Raw genomic sequence first — 18271 nt, forward strand, 5'->3', positions numbered from 1 at the left:
TAAAAAATATATATGTATACCCCCTGCACGTATTGATTTTATCATTATGAAAAGGATATGTCCTTCCCTTGGGATTGTATGAGTACAATTGCAAAGGAAGCACGAAACATTGGCAGCACTGCTCATTAAATTTATCCCCCACGAAGCAAAGGGTTTTTTCATTCAACGCAGCTGCGGCATCTCAAAAAAATGAAAACAACCAATTAAACCGCTCAGAATGGGTCACAGACGACGGCGACGTCGCCAGCAGGTGAGGGCTGGCAGTACAGACATGTCTCGAAATGCCGCGAGGCGCATACCAAATGCACGACAAATGCGAGCAGCCGTCGTATAATACGTATATAAGTACATGGGGGTGGGTGAGGGAAGAACATCGCCACGTGCACTTCCCCCTCCCCCTTCCCTCGTCCAAGGTTCAGATGCAGCCACTGATTGAGCGCGTATTTTACGGTGAAAAATCGCAAAACAGTCAGGAAAAGTACAACATGGCGCAAGCACTGCGTGTACAATTTCATTGAGCTCTGATATGAGTTCGCGGCTTGTTTTCTCTTCCTTCTCAGATTTTGTTGGGAAGGGTGAGGAGGGAAAGGGGGTGGTGGTGGTGGTAGGAGGTAGGTTTTTGCTCTTTGTCCGAAAAATTTGCGTTTTATCAGCATGTTGTTCGCTCCGCTTTTGAGTGGAGAAGAAAGAGGAGAGAGCGAGCTTGTCGGCGAATTTTTCTCCTCGTTAGGTAAGAGAAAAAAAGAGGTAAAAAAAAAAAAAAATAAAAAAGATGGGAAAGGCAAAATTACAGAAAATTACAGAGTCAGTACCTATAGTGCTATTGTTATGAAGCTGTATTTGTGGAAAAGCGAGCGTTTCTCGATGTTTCCGTCGGACAAATAACGGCTATTCGGATGTAATATCTGTAAATTGCACTTAAGCATAATATGACAGGAAATTGAAGTTCAGAATGGATGCGGGGCAAAGTACTTTTCGCGTTAAAGTAATGAATAAAGTTTTTCGAAATAAGTATTGCGGAGTGGCAGAAAATCCGAGCAAAACCCCAGCACGTGATGCGCTATGTACTTATGCATATTGTGTACATGTACCTAAAGTGTGGGTACTGGTGTGTGCAGACAGACAAGCTCAAAATTACATGAAATGAGTATAATGAAGCTCGGCTTTTCTGACGGCCTCGCAAATTCATCATGATTAATTTTATTTGGAATCACGCGCATACAATTCACCACGCGTACCTATACCAGTTACCCTACGCTTGGCTCAATAACTGAAAATACAAATATTTTTATAGGACCTGAGTCGTCAAACTACTAGAAAATTTTTCTTTGATGAAACCTTTCCGAAAGTACATTATTGTTTTGCATAGCATGAAAACGAAAGTAAGTATATAAACTGCATTTGAATCTCAATCAAATAACCATTATTTAACTCAAGTTTTACGATGACTTAAATGTATTAAAATAAAAATTTTCACCGACTTAATAATTATATTACAATTTTACACATTATACGGAGCAGTTGCATACAGAATTTTCAAACTAACAATTGAAATAAAGTCAAACGAGTTGATTTTGATAAAAAAATTACTACGGGATAAAATCCATACGACAAATAGGCGACGATATATATATACATACACACAAATATGCATCAGAGTAGAAATATCAAACGATGATGAACTACTATAATGTTTATTCAATGCTAGCAGAGTTTCTCGGACAACGACACCGACTCCTTTCTCAATGTTATTAATTATAACATACCCAACTTTATTTTAAAATATGGCCCGTATAGTTATTATTGATGCACGAAAATCGTGAAACAGCCGAAAAAAGTAAAAAAGAAAAAAAGGAAAAAAAAAAAACAGACTTTACAAACTTTAATATATACTCACTACAGATGTGTATATAATTTACGAATGATCCTGTAAACTGAGTTTCATTATTTGCACCAACCTTTGAAGATTTATCGCGTGGACGTTAAAATTGTGTGAAAGAGGATAAATCACAGCGTTAGAATTTGGCGTCGAGTACGGAAAAGGAAAGAAGAGCAAAATTAAAATTAAACATACATCAGTTCAGGTTTAATTGAATTACATAAAACACTCGCGTCGCGTCACATGAGTTCTGTAAGCGCAAACGAAATCTCTTTTCTCCTTTTCGCCAAAAAGCGCGCGCGCCATGCACACACTTGCTATAGACACCAGTTTACAAGTACATAGGTACATGCACGTATATATTATATATTATTTAATATTTGTTTTGTTGATGCTCTCTGAAAAGTCAAAAGCTTGTAAGTGGATGAACTTTTGTTTTATCTACACATAAATCAAAGTGTCTCATTTTGCAGTGAAAGCATGACAAGCATCATTTCTTGCTTCCTCGATTTTATCGTGTCACATACATCAGAAATAATAACACACTTTTTCCACGGATATAATATTCATAAAGATTTTTCACGTGTTTCACGTTTATTTCTCAAACGGCGCACATAATGATTATACTTCCAGAACTTGGCTCTCAATCAATTTAGTTTCGGAAAAAAAGTACCACCGTCTGACTGCGTCCTCATAGAGAGCGACCACGCGGCGTATAGTAAGTAAGCAAGGATCTGAAGGAGCGTTAGTACCAACCACCCAATTAATTTCTTCGATTGCAATAAAACGAACTAGTGCATGGAAGTGAGTGTTGGCGGGCGGTGGTCATGTATAGGTAGGTAGGTGTCGGTAATTAGCGCGTGTCTTTGTGAACCAATAGCCCTGCATGTGTAATGCATGCACCGGGACACATAAATTATCGCTAGTGTAGGTATGTATACTTGAATTCACACAGCAGCCGGCAGCGAAATTAATTACCCTCGAGAACCGCGTGAGATCGACGAGGCAAAGTTATCGGTTATCGGTCCGCAATTAATGTTGAAACAGGAAGGGGGTAGAAAAACATAAAAAGAAAAAACCAACTCATCCAAAGGTGAAAAAAAAAAAAATTTTAAAATAACGTCATGCTCAACGGTGCGTACACTCTCGCTTGAGGGGCCAATCGATATGGCCCTGATCCTTGTTGGGATTATATATGTGTGTGTGTGTGTGTATATACTATACTACAGTTTGAGTATACACAGCAACAGGAGGAAGAAGGAAAAACTGTTGATTCGAGAAAGGTGCACACTGTGCCCTCAAGTAAGTACATACTATATAGGTAAATATAGCGCGCTCTCGCGACGCTCCCCCTGCAATAACCCTCTCTTGCAAAAATTGATATAGCTAACCTCCAAATGCAAATGTCCAAGGGTAAAAGATGTCCAAGATATTCGCTTACCTGGCTGGCCCGTGAAATGTCTGCTAGGGTCTCGGACCTCAGTATACTTAGTTCAGAAAAATCAGCCGGGTTGCACTGCGATCCTGGAATACCTGGGAGCGCCCTCCCTCGCGCAGAAGCAAGTGGCAGGTGTGCGAGTCGACCGCCGGCTATACCCACTTGGAGACTATACACTACTGTATACGGCAAAATAAAGTAGGTAGTTTTTTACACGATGAATTTTTGACTGTTGGCACTTTTATACTTGAGTGCTTATCACTTGATACAATGATTTACCACTTATTATGTTAACTCGTGGCCCGTAAATAAGTGTCCGATTTGTGTACGTATGCATATATGTACCAACAGGTATAATGTACGCGCGCTCTCTATGTGTATATGGGCAAGTGGCGCACTGTAGCTGCTACAACTCATTTACATTTACATTGACAACGTATAACTTACTAAGTACTTATACTTAATAATCAAGTACACTATACAGTTACACTTGTGGGATTTATACTTTAATGCACCGCGCGAATGAGTAAGTATACTTTGATTGACCCGTCGTGGTACACACAACGAACGAAACATTTGCGCCAAGCACTGCCAGTACTGCCACCTGCCACCCGTTGAATAACACAGCGACATAAGAGATACATAGACCTACACAGGGATTACAGGGTATAGACTATATAGGGTCGCTCAAACAGCGGCGGCGCGCACACTTCGCACTGTCCGCGCGCAACCCTAAAACTGCTCAGTTGCTCACATTGCTCACTGCCACCGTTGCGTCACCGTAATATATATATATATATACTTATTCCTCTTTCGTCTTCACTTTTTCGAGCTAACACGGCAGAGGGGATGATTCCGATTTCTGTGGCGGTAAGCTGTATATAGATATATTTGGTTATTGGATAGTAAAAGACAGAAATATCAGGCGCCACAGAAATCGGAATCATGCCCGGCAGAGGTATAACTATATACTTACTACTCGAGAGTATTTTTTTTTTATCTGGAAAACTACGTCGTAAGTAGCTGCAATAAAAAAAGCCAGCTCTGATTCTCACGTATTGTATACGTGTTACGTAAATTATATTATTATTATTATTATTATTATTATTGGTATAATGTATAAGTACAGCTCCTAGCTGTTTAAAATTCTGACGATTGTAACCGTTGGTGTTAATTAATCAGCAGTTTTTTTTTTTTTTTCAACTCTCTGCCCCCTTTTGTCAGAGACTCGACCCTCGTTTTCTGTCTGATCTACTAAAGGCAGGTATTTTTTAATATGTATACCTTTTATTATTCGACAGTCACACGTTTTTTTTTGTCGAAACTAATCCGATTACTTAGCTCTGAACTCCTTTTTTGAGGAAACAAAAATTTGATCTTATTTTCACACGTGAACCAATACGAAGCGAATCATTGCATGTAATAAAAAAGAGGGCGGATGACAATTTAATATGTGATGGGTATTATGAACATCTCAAGTATGTATACGTATATTATTTCAATTGAAAGAAAAATCAGCTTCCGTTTTGGTATAGCAATATGTGTATTTGTAAGTATCTTGTTGTATTAAACTGTAAGCAGCTATGATAAAAAAAAGAAAAAAAAAAAAAAAAATTTTGAATTATTAAAGTAGGTTACTATAAGTAGAAATTATTTCCCTTTGCGTGGAAGCAGAAATCAGGGGTGCCGGCTACAAAAGGTAAATAAGTAGGTACCTGTACTCCCTGCGGAGAGAGAGAGCAAAGCAAAGCTTATTCGTGCAATCAAAGCATGTCTACGTACACTTACTATGAAAACATTACGCAGATATTGACTCTCGAGTTAGATATACGTATGGGGAAGATGATGGATATATATATATATACACAACGTGGCATATATTATGTTCGCTATAGATCATAGAATTGTCGTTATACCCACGTGCTTTTGTCGACGCAGCACACGCATATAATATATGTGTATACGTTGTACATGAGTACATTAGCTGGTATAGGTATACACACGAAACACACGCGTTGTCAACGCGTTTATTTCACATCCACACGCTATAATTCTTCAAAGAAATTTCTTCCGCGAGAAAGCTCTCTTTCTTAAATTATTCTATTAAATTATGTAATAGATACGAAAGCGTGCACCACAATGTTATCATTTATCAGCTGTGCTGTAAGTATATAATATATGTGGGTAACAATAAAATAAAATTAAGAACAGCAAGAGACCAACATCGGTAGGATATACTTAATAATAAGTTGCGAGCAAAGGTGCACATGAGGAATGTATGCGTTTGTACTTGTATGTATGTACATACATACGTATGCCACATTGATCCTCCAGCTCCAGGGCTCCAGGAGAAGGCGCGCAGGCGCCTGAGCGCCGCTCGATCGAAAGCTCAGAGTCAAAGATCGGGAGAGCTTTTCTCACGCATGTATGTACATACATACATACATACATACACACATACGTTGTACAACAACATTAAATTCCAGCTTATTTTGGTCGTGCGCGGTAATCTGTCACCCTCACTTTACATTTCGATTGCGATTGACAAGTATCAGAGAGACAGACGCGCCACCGTTGCCCCTTCATCGGGGTAGTCGGGTGTTTTACGAGGGTGGAAAAAAAAAGGCACCACTGTTGCGTGTGTCAGTGAAAAGAGAGAGGGAGGATAACAATAACAATAGCCACATATATGATTGGGAGTTACGAGGAGGAGGCATCCCCGTCCAAGTGTATAGGGGCGCCGAGGACAACCTGTCCAACAGCTACGGACCGTTGCTCAGTGCTACCAGGAGACTGCTCGTGAGGTCCTCGTTTGAACCGTGTGATTTTGTATTTAACTAACAAGAGGCATCACCTGAATCCAAGTGGACAGCGGAAAACTGACGCGTGCGTGGGCGTGTTTGACAGCTACGCGAGCCTTTGGTTTTTTTTTTTTTTTTTTTTTTTTTTCGTGTCAACACTGCACAGCTCAATTTTTGCCGTAGGAAAATTTTATTATGGCTTTGTTATTGAGCAAACGGATTTGAGATTGGTTTTGTGTGACAGTGTACTCTTGTGCTTATTTGTACCATCAGATCAGGATTGATATTATATGTTTCTACGTTTTCTCATGTTCCATGATTTTAGAAATCAAATGCAATCGACTACAATGCTGCTCCACCAGGACAACTGGAACAAAAGTTGCGGATCCAACGAGGACGGTTACGAGTACGACGAGAAAAAGAGCCACCGGTGTATTTGGATACTGACTGCTGTCCTGGCTTTCATTGGCTTTTGCAATTTGTTACTCAACATGACGATACTAATAGTACTACGAGTCAGCCAGGGAATGGAGTCACTTGAAGTTATTCCCAACAAGAACCTCGTAAAATTTTATGGCAACACAGATTTGGATAAAGTAAGGGTATTATTGACGATTTTTAATCGAGTATAGGTACTCCAGGCGCATCAAAGTAATAATATTTTTTCCTCAGATTTGCTTGCAAAAGGGTACTTTCGAGGGCTTTGGAGATGAGCCCATTAAACTAATAGGAGATGCCGGTGGTGTTCAAATGCAGACGAATCAACGACACAGCAACGCCTGGTCGGGTATGCAGGTTTTAAAAGGCGGCGTATCGGTTTCCAACGTCAAGTCGTTTCAAGTGAAAGATCCTCGTAGCGGGTCTGCCGTGTTTTCGACTGATTTTCCGAATTTTGGGCTTCCTCAAGGCGTTGAGCATATTCAAGTTGACGTTACGCAAACGCACAGAATTGTGGCACCGAAGAACAGCGACTTTTTAATCGAATCGGAAAACAATATTCATCTTCACGGAGCTGAAGGCACAAGTTTCGACTCCAAGGACATTATTTGGACAGCTACCAATGACATTTTTTTACACAGTCGAAATGGTGATATAGTTATCGATGCCAAGGACAGTATTAATCTTCCAAAAATACCGATAGCCCCAGCTGTTCTGCCTAGTCAATCCCATGAAATGCAGGAACAGTACAAAGTTTGCGTTTGTATGCCTAATGGTAAGCTTTTCTTGGTGTCGACACACGGTGCGAATTCCAAAGTCAATTGCGCCAGAATATCGCGATCCATGGAAAACGACCCGTGCATGTCATAAAAAATAAAAAAAAAAAAAAAAAACATAAAATTGGTTGTCTCTTGGTTTGAAAAATAAAAAAAATGAAGCAATCGTTGTTTATTTCAAGAGCACTTTAGCAACTTGGAGCTCGGCAAAATGTAACACGGCTTTTTTTTTTTTTTTTAAATAAAATTTTGCTACTTATCATAAGTCTAACTTTATTTTAAAAAATTTTAAATTACAGTCTTATCAAGTACAAGCTTGACAAGAGATCATACACACGTATTTAATCATTAATTTTAGATGTACGAAATACGACTTTACATATTCTCATTCGATCAGACTACGTAGAACATATAAATTTTTATTTATATAGGAAAAATTGTTGATATAGCGTTATGTATGAAATTAATTTAAATTATATAGAAAATGTAACATTTCTTTGTTGAAGAGTTATTTAAGCGCTTTCGGCAATCATTTCCTCGTTGCTCTCATCCATTTCCTCCTGTTGTTCTTGTTCTGATGGTGGCTCGTATGCTTTTTCCAAAGGACTCGCAACAACACCTTGCCAGACACTCATTTCAACAGCTAATGTGTTTCCTCCTTCAAGGATAGGTATGGGTTTGTTTGAGGCAGATGTTCCAGATCCTCCGTGAGCAAGCACTCGCAGTAAAATCTGGGCTGTCAAGCACACCAAATCCTGTTGTTCCAAGCTCATGGCAGTGTGAACGCGAATACTACCACCTTCACAGGGATCAGAAATACCTGCAGAAATTATTCGTTAAATAATACCGGTATGAATGTGAAAAATATAAACATTTATCAGAAAACTACATACCTGCTGATCCTGGCAAAAAGAGTCCCGATGCCAGAAGCTGAATTACTCTTCTGTAGGCTTGATTAATCGGCAATGCCTGTCGGCTAGGATTATTCATAATGGCATTATGAGCCAAAACATTCAACATCCAAGGTGAAAGGGGCTCCAAGCCTTCGAATCTAGTTCTTAAATCTCTCAACAAACGTATGAGTACTTTAATACTGGAATGATGAGCATTTTCTTCAAACCAACGAGAATGTCTGATAGCTGCAAGATGGCCTTGACAAATCTTAATATCCAAATGTTGGTCGGGCTCTAATTTCCTGAGATTCTGATGAAGAGTCGTTATCAAAACACGAACTGTGGCCTCGTTGTTAGCTATATCAAACCCACGTTCTGTTTGCGTTAATCTAAGGGGTTCTTTTGGCGCTTGAGACTTTAAGTCCATCTGAACCTTATTACCAAGTGCCTCGACTGCCGTTTTTGTCGGCAAAGTCTTTAAAATTACGACAATATCGGCAACGTTGTGACCCTTGATCATTGTTCCCATTTTGAAACTGCCAACCTGGCGTACTTCCTCCAATTGCTACACAAACAATTCAAATTTGAGAAAAATAAAAAACAAACATTAGTTGAAACAGCGGTTTTCTAAACCATAGGTATCAAAATATTAACTTACGCAAGCCTCAAACGAGCCAGGAGCCACAATCAAGTTGTCTAAAACGCTCTGAAGCTTAGTAACTAGATTGAGAATCGAAGTTTGCTCTTTTGGAGTGGGACACATATCAGAGTTCTTTTTGAGCAGTGCAGCCGTGAATTCAGTCTCATCAGGTGCAGGCTTTACTCTGGGAAAAGCTGACTCGCACAAGGTCAGATCAAACGGATGACGAGGCATAAACTGTCTCTTTGGTGGAAAACCAATTCCACGACCCATTCCTCTACCTCGAATTATTCCTCCCCTGCCTCGAACCATCTTAACTGCAAAAGACAACATGCACAAATTTTAATTTGACATTGAAAGAAAAATTCATGAAACTGACATAAAATATATGGATTAAACAATAATTTGAAATAATTGAAAAAAAAAAAAAAAAATCAAGCAAATTTAGAAAATCTTGAAATTTCTTCTGACAAGCATCAGAGCCGTGCGGCGGCGTCCGTCAACTATATGTTATATATTTATAGACGGGAACACGCACTCTAACCAACAAAACTCGCCAGTAAATAAGTAGAACTATTGGAGCCCCGTCACACGTAAATATATTTACCCATTGTAAATATTGCACGTGCCTTGAATCAGCAACCCTGCTTCGATCCAACGAGTGTGTACTCAGGCAGCCTGTAAGAAAAATTAGCAATTAAGTAAATTTTCAATATTAAGTAGTTGATAAAAGCGTGAAGCAAGAGCTCGTAGAAATCGATAAACCTCCGAGTACGTCGAAAAGTATACACGCGGCCCGTGATAACGACTGTCGCCTCAAGATAATGAGATATCACTCACCGATAAATATAAGGTGTGAAAAAACAACAAAACTTCAGAAAATCAAAATCTTTGGGTCTAGAACAATTACTCGATGAGGTTGGAAGTCCGCGGGGTGCAGGTGTTGGCAGAGATTAGTAGGGAGATTGCTGACTGCCATGCTACGGAGTGTGCCCACTTTTTTCCAGTGGTTCGAGCGCCCCGCCGCGGCCAAGCGGCCGAACCAGGCGCACATTTTTTTTTTTATTTGAGAAGCACGGTAGGGGTATGAGAAGAGTGGATTCGCGTGGAAATGTCCATATAGGCGCACATTTTGGAGACGCGTGGAAGGGGTATACCGAATGTGCGCCTACGAGGAGAGAAGTGGAAATATCGGCTATATAGCTGTATATATCTGAACGCACAGCCAAAGCAAGCGACGACACGAGTTTTGCTTTTTTGAGAGTCTTTGGACTCTGCAACCGAGTACATGCTATGTATATATTTAACTGACTTGCTCTCGCTCTGGCTTTAATGTTATCCATAAATCTTATTTAATTAAATCGTGGAACTAAATGCTCATTAATCATATACACATAATTTTGATTTCAATACATTATGTTTTAACTCTCCCGTACTCTTAAAATTCCCAAATCCATTTATGTTTTCAAAAAATTAACCACTAATTTATTAATTGCACACATCCTAACTTCTGTAAACTGTAGGACAAGCTCCGGAGGATATCCATGAACATATATGACTTCGAAAGAATTACAACTCGTCCTTCGGATAGCTATGATGGATAAGGCTTATGCCCGTACATAGATTGTTTTGCACTTAAGGGTTCAAATCCACTTTATGGTAGATATATTTTTTTTTTTTTTTATTCAATGTATCATTTTGTCTTCATTTCTTTTATTTATGTTTCGTTAAAATATATATATGTAGTCACCATTTTTTTTCGGATACATCAAAACAAATTAAATTAATATTGATACTTTGATACAAGGCAATTCTATAATTTTATAATACTAAAATAACTTTTAAGGATTTTAATATAATTTGTGTATTTTAAAACTCCTAAGAAATTGTGAACATCCTATTTACGACAAAAAAAAGCCGAAGGCAGAAGAAAACTCATTCTTTTACTACGATTATTTCAAATATGATCATTACCAGTAAAGTTCAACTTACATCCAATTATACGTGAATATTTAACTACGTACATATATTATATTTTTGAGCTTATATTTACATCCCTTATCAAAATCTTGTGGTTGTTGTTGCATTGACAAAATTCGTACTACATATATATATATGTACAAACATAAAAGTAGATTCTTTAGTCTTTATAAATAGTGCGTATTTTAGATTAAATTATTAGATTATTTTAGTATAAAATTATAGAATTGCCTTGTATCAAAGTATCAATGTTAATTTAATTTGTTTTGATGTATCCGAAAAAAAATGGTGACTACATATATATATTTTAACGAAATATAAATAAAAGAAATGAAGACAAAATGATACATTGAATAAAAAAAAAAAAAAAATATATCTACCATAAAGTGGATTTGAACCCTTAAGTGCAAAACAATCTATGTACGGGCATAAGCCTTATCCATCATAGCTATCCGAAGGACGAGTTGTAATTCTTTCGAAGTCATATATGTTCATGGATATCCTCCGGAGCTTGTCCTACAGTTTACAGAAGTTAGGATGTGTGCAATTAATAAATTAGTGGTTAATTTTTTGAAAACATAAATGGATTTGGGAATTTTAAGAGTACGGGAGAGTTAAAACATAATGTATTGAAATCAAAATTATGTGTATATGATTAATGAGCATTTAGTTCCACGATTTAATTAAATAAGATTTATGGATAACATTAAAGCCAGAGCGAGAGCAAGTCAGTTAAATATATACATAGCATGTACTCGGTTGCAGAGTCCAAAGACTCTCAAAAAAGCAAAACTCGTGTCGTCGCTTGCTTTGGCTGTGCGTTCAGATATATACAGCTATATAGCCGATATTTCCACTTCTCTCCTCGTAGGCGCACATTCGGTATACCCCTTCCACGCGTCTCCAAAATGTGCGCCTATATGGACATTTCCACGCGAATCCACTCTTCTCATACCCCTACCGTGCTTCTCAAATAAAAAAAAAATGTGCGCCTGGTTCGGCCGCTTGGCCGCGGCGGGGCGCTCGAACCACTGGAAAAAAGTGGGCACACTCCGTAGCATGGCAGTCAGCATCAGCAATCTCCTTATACTAATCTCTGGTGTTGGAGACTGGGACTTTGAATTTGGTTCGGAGTTAGGACTGTTCGGAGTATCGAGTCCAAAGCGAGATCGCTGAACGCACATGGGGAGGGTTGGCGCTCGAGTCGGGATGGCCAGGTAGAAAAGCGGTTGTAGAAAAGGTAAGTTTTCTACGCGTAGAATTCATTTCAAGTAAATGCACATAAATTTAATGCAGTCTACCAAGTGAGTGTTAGATACGTATTAGTTGTTGAATTAAATTTTAAAGGTATATTGCAACTAAAGAAAAATGCCGCTAGTTCACTATCGATTTCGATTTTCCTAAAAATTAATAAAATCATTAAAGTATACAAAATTTTTTTTTTAGTCATGTCCTTATCTGTATTTAGTTACCTTTCTCGATTCATTTTTTTCTGTATCTCAACAATGTACAGTTGATAAACTTAGAAGCATGTACACAGTTCAAAAGAGAAGCTTTATATTTATTTATACATCGTTTAGAGGTTTATAAAATATTTCAATTCAGTTTTCTACAGTTTTCTACGTTGTTGATAGTTTTTACAAATCTACAGTAGAATACTGAAAATTTTATAGAAAACCCATCCCTCTACCCGACAAAACCCAACAAATCTATTGTAAAAGTTTATCACCTTTAAAGAGTTTAAAGAACACAAACTTACAGCATAGGCTATTATATACCTATGTATAATAGGAGTGCCCGGGGTCGCTCGGAGCAAGAACACGTCGTGTTCGGTTATGGAAAAATCCGGAGCGCTCGGAGCGCCCCGGGTCGCATAAACGAACAAATCTATATCGACCTTTCCGTGAGAGATTCGTTAACTCTCTTTTTTTTTTCGTGTTGAGAGCACCAAGTATAAGTATTTTCAAATCATGCAATTATAGATCCACGTCGTTCTACAATGGCATTACGTTCATCTCTATTTACTTATAACATTTCAAGTTCGGTTGCAGTTTTTTAGTAACTTTTCTTAAACGCCTGCACGTGTTTATTTCGCTGCGTTATTTGGTTTCCGATTTCGTCATATTTATTGATAATACTAAACTAAATTTAATAATCTGATGTTTCGATTAATTAAAAAATGCATGATAAGTAACAGTGCTGATGTAAACAACACTCATGTGAAATGAAGAATCATCATCATGTACCGACTGTTTTCTTGGGTAAGAATATTAAATGCATTTAATCAAAATCAATTTTTTTTTTTTTTTTACTTATAATTACATGACAAATTGTCATAACATTGCCTACATATCATGTACACAATTTCCAAGGGAGGTTTCCGTTATTTAATTCTTTTATTTTATTGGATGACTCCAGAAATCAACACCTCAGAATGGATGTGTGCGAGATATGCGGACAATTTTTTATTTCCCTAATGCGCACCTTTAAAATGACTTGCTTTGCAATTTTAAAAATAAATCCAGTAAAGACACTTACATGTGTATTTTTCAGGGTGCAAATTCTCATGGACAGCTGGGGCATGGTGACGTCAATGAACAAGTCGTCACACCCAAGGAAGTCGATCTGAGTTTCGCCAACATCGAAATCAGTAAAATAAAAAAAATCGTCGGCGGTGCGGGTCACAGTATTATTTTGGACGAGTACGGTGGAATCTTTAGCTGTGGCTGGAACGGCAGGGGTCAGTCAGGTTGCACCGAACAGAAGAGATTGCGCTTCAAAAGACTCGAGAGCTTCGGGGGCCAAAAGATTGTCGATGTCGCGTGCGGCTGGGACTCCTCGATGGCACTCACGGATCAAGGCGAGCTTTTCGCATGGGGCTCCAATTTTCACGGCCAGCTAGGCTTGCCTCGGGTCAAGAGCACGAGCACACCGACGAGGGTAGAGTTGGAAGTGCCGATCGTAAAAATGGCCATTGGGCTGAGACATTCCGCCATAGTTACGCGAGATTCCAAAGTTTTGGTCAGCGGAGCTGCGACGAAAGGTCAGCTCGGAGTTGATCTCGACGGCGCTCGTACATGTGATCGGTTTATCGAAGGTAATTTTTAAAAAATGTTCAACACCTTTGAACAAATCTACACAAAATTATGGAATAGAAAAAAAAAAAAACCTTTTATTCTTCGTACAGTGCCCGAATTACACGACATTAGCGGCGTATCTTGTGGTCAACATCATACGATTGTTACGACGAGGAATGGCGAAATATTCTCTTGGGGAGACAATAAACACGGCCAACTGGGAGTTGATCCACAAATATGTAAAACAGCTTCAAGTCCAATGAAAATTTTAAATGACACACCAGCTGATGTTACAAGGAAAATTTACTGCGGTTGGACTCATTCTGCCACTTTAACTTGTAATAATTCATTTGAAATTATTAACAATTATAGATTTTAAACTGCGAAAGTAATGAAAATATTTTATTTTATTTTTATGAAGCTGGTGCTCAACTCTTGTTTTGGGGAAGAAATACGTATGGTCAGTTGGGCCGCACGAAAACAACCCCAAAAGAAGAACTGTGGAAAGCTAAATCGCCAACAACGTTGATTCAGGCTCAACAGTTATCCCTGGGATCGGAGCACAACATTCTTCTTACTGGTTAGATTTCGCCAGCTATTGCGTTTCATGAGACTTGACTTGAAATAAATCGATCAAATTTTCCATGCATATTTTTAGGTGATGGAACAGTTATGTCTTGGGGATGGAACGAGCATGGAAATTGCGGAAACGGGTATACGGAAGATACTTTTGAGCCCACGAAAGTATTACTGCCCGATTGCACGGGAGTTCTTGTAGGCGCTGGTGCGGGACACTCGTTTGTGATCGTTAAAATGAAAACCAACAAGTGATTGAACAACAATTGTGAATGTACTTTCAAGTACGTTGTACAAAATAAATGTTTATTTGTGATAATATTAACACAATGACTTGTATACATTAATTTTTATCAATTTACCGTATCCGTAAGTGTTTTCTATTTGTGATTTCTTCTAATGGTGTTCGGTATATGCGTGTAAATCCATACATTATTTCAATAAAAAATAGGCGTAAAATGGACGACGACAGCAGCGAAAAAAATAATACAACACACTGCACTTGAACAATATATATTTTAGGAATGTAATGAGTTTGAGGGTGGCATGTACGCATGTGTATATGTGTGTGTGTGTGTGTGTGTGTGTGTGTGTGTGTGTGTGTGTAATATAAACACCACCTGGCTGCTGTCGACTGTTATTCCATGCACGATGCTGAACGCGCAGTCAGCTGCCGCAGTCCCTTCGATATCTAGTTTCCCATTCTCCTATTAAACAAAAATATGTTTCGTTCGAGGTCGCAGGGCAGTATTGGGTAAATGTACAAATTTTTTTTTTAATAATGCATGGCTTTGTTTTTCTACGATACTTTAACACTATTTTAAGCAAAGCGGTGTGATAAAAAATTTTACTTTTAAATCGGTATACTAAAATTTAGCGACAGCGAGCGAGAGGCTAAGTTTGTGCTGGAGAGAATAGACAACCTGGAGAAGCACTTTGCCGAATTCTGCACGGTGTTTGCAGCTTACGCTAGAAAGGCAGCCAGGTATTATCTCTTTGTGTTATTGGTGGAAAAAAAAAAAATTATATTGATTTTCTGGCTAAATAGTGCTTTGCATGCAATCATATCACTTTATGGGACTATGCGTGACCGTAAATCGATATTGCTTTTTTTTTTTTTTTCCTTCAAATATAAATAGTTGTTTTTTTTCGATGTGCGTGCACGTATACGAATATTTCCGCTGTTATTCCCGTTAGGCTAAGGGACAAGAACGATGAAGTTGCCAAGACGATACAAACATACGCCAACGCGGAGGACGTGAACCGATCGATGAGCATGTGCCTCGTAAATTTTTCGAGCACGCTTTCCGTTGTTGGTGACTACAGGTGAGAGCTACTCTATAGCTTACCACATGCATGTATATGCACATATATTGTATAGCGAAAATAAGCATATGCTATGCGTGTTTTTGTAAACAAAATTATGTGTTTCTATAAACAGAGACGCCAAAGTTCAAAGACTCAACGCAAATGTCATTGCACCATTGTCGCAGTATCAAAATACGTGCAAGCGGGCAAGAGAAAATGTCAAAACTACCTTCGCGGCTCGGGACGAGGAGCTCAAGCGGAAAAAGTTGTTGGAAAAAGTTCGAGAAGAGAATCCTAAGAATCAGCAAAGAATTGTATTTTTTTTTCTCTTTTCGCTGTGAAACTCTGATGCCTATAAATACATATTATACTTTTTTTTATTTGATTTTGCAGTCTCATGCCAAGTCAAACTTGATGAAAGCAACGGTGGAAGTTTCGCGGGTAGTCAAGGAGCTGGAGGAGCAAATTGATTCGTTTGAAAAGCAAAAACTGCACGATCTCAAGACGATTATTTTGAGCTTTGTGACTGTCGAGCTTAGCTTTCATGCCAAAGCAGTCGAGCTTTTCACTAAGGCGTATCAGGACATTGCAGAAATCGACGAGGCACAAGATTTAGAAGTAAGCGCTCGATATTGCAAAAAAAAAAAATTCTAGTCGTGCTATTAATAAAACAAAAAGTTCTTTTCGGAAACAACATACTTATTTGAATTTTTTGTACCCTTGATCTGCAGGACTATCAAATCGCAAGAGCAGAAATCAATAGGGTAACATGCGATTACTTTTCCTTTTTAATACTTTTTGATTATAGAATGCATATTTGTGTCTTGACTTTTGTGTCGACATAATTGTAAAAAAATTGTTTTCCGGTTTTTTTTTTTTTTTTTTTGTCATTCAAGCTAACATTTTTTTCCAGGACTTTCGGGAATTGTTAAGGTCAACAGAATCTTGGTCAAAGTTGAATAAACCTAGTTTTCGACAATCGTATTCTTTACTGAACCTTCACAATCGTTTTTCACCTTTGCCATCCAACATGAGAAAACAGAAAACTCACAGGACAACGGAATCACTGGTAACACTATTTTTACTTTACATAATCGAGATTATTTATTTTTCATCTGTGAAACTTTTCAAATGCTTAGGACTCATCAAAGACAGGACACACTAATTCGTCGGAATCTGTGCAGGTTGAGGAATTTGATGAAAGTACCGAAGAATCAGAGGAGCCTTCCATCGTTGAAAAAAAATCTGTGAGATCTAGACTAAAGACTATGTAAATGTACAATACTAACTCGTTTTGATTCCACTTGAATTTTAGAAAAAGGTAATTGCTAATAACTGGAATGGAGGAAAAAGAGGTCCGATGATTGTGGAAATAGTCCCAACTCTACCAAAATATCAAAAGAACTTGAAATCATCTTTGATACACAGTCTAAGTTATTCATAATTGAAAAATTAAAGTAAAGCTTTACTCTTAGTCAAACAATATTTAAGTTCTAAAAGTTTGTACATTTTAAAATTATAACATGCAAAAAACGCATTTTCTCTATGATACTGACATGATTGTGCTTTGTGCAAATAACAAAAATAATCATTCAAACCAAATAATTGTAATGTAAATTATTAGATCACTTTTCAACTCCTTCAACTCCAGCTTGAGTCATGAGATCAGTAATGTTCTTTTCTAAATCATCTATCCTGTTTCCCATCTCATCTAGTACATATTATTAAGGAATTCAATACAGAAATATAATAAAAAAAAAAAAAAAGTATCATTATAAATTGGTGAGCATTTGTAAATAAAATTTTATAAATAGATACCAAATTGTGAAACTTTTCTAAATTGAGGTTATGTCAAAGTAAAGAAAAAAAAAAATTCTCACAAAATACTTATTAAAAAGGATATTTCGATTGATGATTTGATCAGACATGGTCTGAAATTTGTCCTGCATATTTTGTAACAGAGTTTGTACCTGGATAAAATAAAGTACAGTAATTAACGACATCACAGTTCAATTGCAATAACAGTAAAGAAAAACTTCGATCGTAAGATGGCCAAATTACATTTAAAAAAAACGAGTCAAGCACTCTAGTGAAATTTCGTAAACTTACGTATTGCGTCAACTCCTGTACACTTTTTGGATCAACATTGCTGGTCATCGAATCGGGTTGAACATCAGCCATTATACTGTCAACAGACAGAAAAAAGCTGATAATCAATGAGGTACTCGCGTAGGTTGTTTTGCACAAAATCGGTATTTAAAAAAATCTTACCCTACAAGAGTTAAACAAAATCAACGCAAAAGCTGTATGGAGCTGCTGCTGTCAAGCAACAATCGCGGCGTCTTAAACTTGCTTAGTAGATTATAGTTAGATTTACACAGGTTGGGGTGGATGTGTATATATATATGTATATATACATATATTAATTTTTTTTTTTTTTTTCACAACAAAACTACATACCCTAA

The 18271-nt window shown here is 37.7% G+C and overlaps 6 protein-coding genes across 11 annotated transcripts in view; 3 read left to right on the plus strand and 3 right to left on the minus strand.

Moving 5' to 3' along the window:
* msi (RNA-binding protein musashi) overlaps nt 1-3786 on the minus strand; it is a 79118-nt gene extending 75332 nt beyond the window's left edge. The window contains exon 1 of the mRNA XM_089590158.1: nt 3321-3786. The gene's annotated coding sequence lies outside the window, so the exon portion shown is untranslated. The remainder of the gene's footprint in view (nt 1-3320) is intronic.
* A 2257-nt stretch (nt 3787-6043) lies between these two features.
* Nucleotides 6044-7777, plus strand: Scgbeta (sarcoglycan beta). The gene is made up of 3 exons (XM_089590510.1): nt 6044-6121; nt 6444-6714; nt 6791-7777. The coding sequence occupies exons 2-3, from the start codon at nt 6451-6453 to the stop codon at nt 7424-7426; spliced, it is 900 nt and encodes a 299-aa protein (XP_089446636.1). The 5' UTR covers nt 6044-6121; nt 6444-6450; the 3' UTR covers nt 7427-7777.
* Nucleotides 7589-9854, minus strand: LOC106644446 (interleukin enhancer-binding factor 2 homolog). 3 transcript variants are annotated; one of them, XM_014359951.2, is made up of 5 exons: nt 9706-9854; nt 9495-9543; nt 8884-9182; nt 8226-8790; nt 7589-8152 (listed from the first exon to the last, which is right to left on the minus strand). In XM_014359951.2, the coding sequence occupies exons 3-5, from the start codon at nt 9175-9177 to the stop codon at nt 7845-7847; spliced, it is 1167 nt and encodes a 388-aa protein (XP_014215437.2). In that variant the 5' UTR covers nt 9178-9182; nt 9495-9543; nt 9706-9854; the 3' UTR covers nt 7589-7844. The 3 variants fall into 3 exon arrangements, with proteins under 3 accessions (XP_014215437.2, XP_014215436.2, XP_089446632.1); XM_014359950.2 differs by having other exon boundaries at nt 9473-9543; nt 9706-9853; XM_089590506.1 differs by lacking the exon at nt 9706-9854 and adding an exon at nt 9631-9699 and having other exon boundaries at nt 9473-9543.
* Sergef (secretion regulating guanine nucleotide exchange factor) lies at nt 9431-14784 on the plus strand. Of its 2 annotated transcripts, none has more exons than XM_089590507.1 (6): nt 9431-9545; nt 13037-13106; nt 13399-13942; nt 14033-14260; nt 14344-14502; nt 14581-14784. In XM_089590507.1, exons 2-6 carry the CDS (start codon nt 13086-13088, stop codon nt 14751-14753), a joined length of 1125 nt encoding a protein of 374 aa, XP_089446633.1. In that variant the 5' UTR covers nt 9431-9545; nt 13037-13085; the 3' UTR covers nt 14754-14784. The 2 variants fall into 2 exon arrangements, with proteins under 2 accessions (XP_089446633.1, XP_014215438.2); XM_014359952.3 differs by having other exon boundaries at nt 13043-13106.
* Nucleotides 14751-18182, minus strand: LOC106644448 (uncharacterized). Of its 2 annotated transcripts, XM_089590511.1 has the most exons (5): nt 18078-18182; nt 17916-17991; nt 17710-17776; nt 17436-17520; nt 14751-15205 (listed from the first exon to the last, which is right to left on the minus strand). In XM_089590511.1, exons 2-5 carry the CDS (start codon nt 17985-17987, stop codon nt 15190-15192), a joined length of 240 nt encoding a protein of 79 aa, XP_089446637.1. In that variant the 5' UTR covers nt 17988-17991; nt 18078-18182; the 3' UTR covers nt 14751-15189. The 2 variants fall into 2 exon arrangements, with proteins under 2 accessions (XP_089446637.1, XP_089446638.1); XM_089590512.1 differs by lacking the exon at nt 18078-18182 and having other exon boundaries at nt 17916-18071.
* On the plus strand, nt 15156-17354 carry Fam92 (CBY1 interacting BAR domain containing protein Fam92). Of its 2 annotated transcripts, XM_089590508.1 has the most exons (8): nt 15156-15252; nt 15376-15483; nt 15696-15824; nt 15940-16120; nt 16200-16424; nt 16538-16570; nt 16720-16875; nt 16946-17354. In XM_089590508.1, exons 1-8 carry the CDS (start codon nt 15221-15223, stop codon nt 17078-17080), a joined length of 999 nt encoding a protein of 332 aa, XP_089446634.1. In that variant the 5' UTR covers nt 15156-15220; the 3' UTR covers nt 17081-17354. The 2 variants fall into 2 exon arrangements, with proteins under 2 accessions (XP_089446634.1, XP_089446635.1); XM_089590509.1 differs by lacking the exon at nt 16538-16570.
* Nucleotides 18183-18271: the final 89 nt, after the last annotated feature.

This window comes from Copidosoma floridanum, unplaced genomic scaffold (assembly GCF_036245765.1).
Source record: "Copidosoma floridanum isolate Cflo_tuat_1 unplaced genomic scaffold, Cflo_Japanese_pri ptg000012l, whole genome shotgun sequence".
In the NCBI taxonomy this organism is placed as follows: Eukaryota; Metazoa; Arthropoda; class Insecta; order Hymenoptera; family Encyrtidae; genus Copidosoma; species Copidosoma floridanum.

Bases quoted from the DNA above. Each gene is read 5' to 3' on its own strand.
- Scgbeta (XM_089590510.1), top strand. From the start codon at position 6,451: ATGCAATCGACTACAATGCTGCTCCACCAGGACAACTGGAACAAAAGT. The intron at 6,715-6,790 runs GTAAGGGTATTA...TTTTTTCCTCAG, and splicing joins GCAACACAGATTTGGATAAA to ATTTGCTTGCAAAAGGGTAC.
- Sergef (XM_089590507.1), top strand. From the start codon at position 13,086: ATGTACCGACTGTTTTCTTGG. The intron at 13,107-13,398 runs GTAAGAATATTA...TGTATTTTTCAG, and splicing joins TGTACCGACTGTTTTCTTGG to GGTGCAAATTCTCATGGACA. The intron at 13,943-14,032 runs GTAATTTTTAAA...TTCTTCGTACAG, and splicing joins ATGTGATCGGTTTATCGAAG to TGCCCGAATTACACGACATT.
- Fam92 (XM_089590508.1), top strand. From the start codon at position 15,221: ATGTTTCGTTCGAGGTCGCAGGGCAGTATTGG. The intron at 16,425-16,537 runs GTAAGCGCTCGA...CTTGATCTGCAG, and splicing joins ACGAGGCACAAGATTTAGAA to GACTATCAAATCGCAAGAGC. The intron at 16,876-16,945 runs GTAACACTATTT...TCAAATGCTTAG, and splicing joins ACAGGACAACGGAATCACTG to GACTCATCAAAGACAGGACA.
- LOC106644448 (XM_089590511.1), bottom strand. From the start codon at position 17,987: ATGGCTGATGTTCAACCCGATTCGATGACCAGCAATGTTGATCCAAAA. The intron at 17,777-17,915 runs GTAAGTTTACGA...TATTTTATCCAG, and splicing joins TACAGGAGTTGACGCAATAC to GTACAAACTCTGTTACAAAA. The intron at 17,521-17,709 runs ATATCCTTTTTA...AATAATATGTAC, and splicing joins TGATCAAATCATCAATCGAA to TAGATGAGATGGGAAACAGG.
- LOC106644446 (XM_014359950.2), bottom strand. The intron at 8,791-8,883 runs GTAAGTTAATAT...TTGTTTGTGTAG, and splicing joins CTGGCTCGTTTGAGGCTTGC to CAATTGGAGGAAGTACGCCA. The intron at 8,153-8,225 runs GTATGTAGTTTT...TAATTTCTGCAG, and splicing joins CTTTTTGCCAGGATCAGCAG to GTATTTCTGATCCCTGTGAA.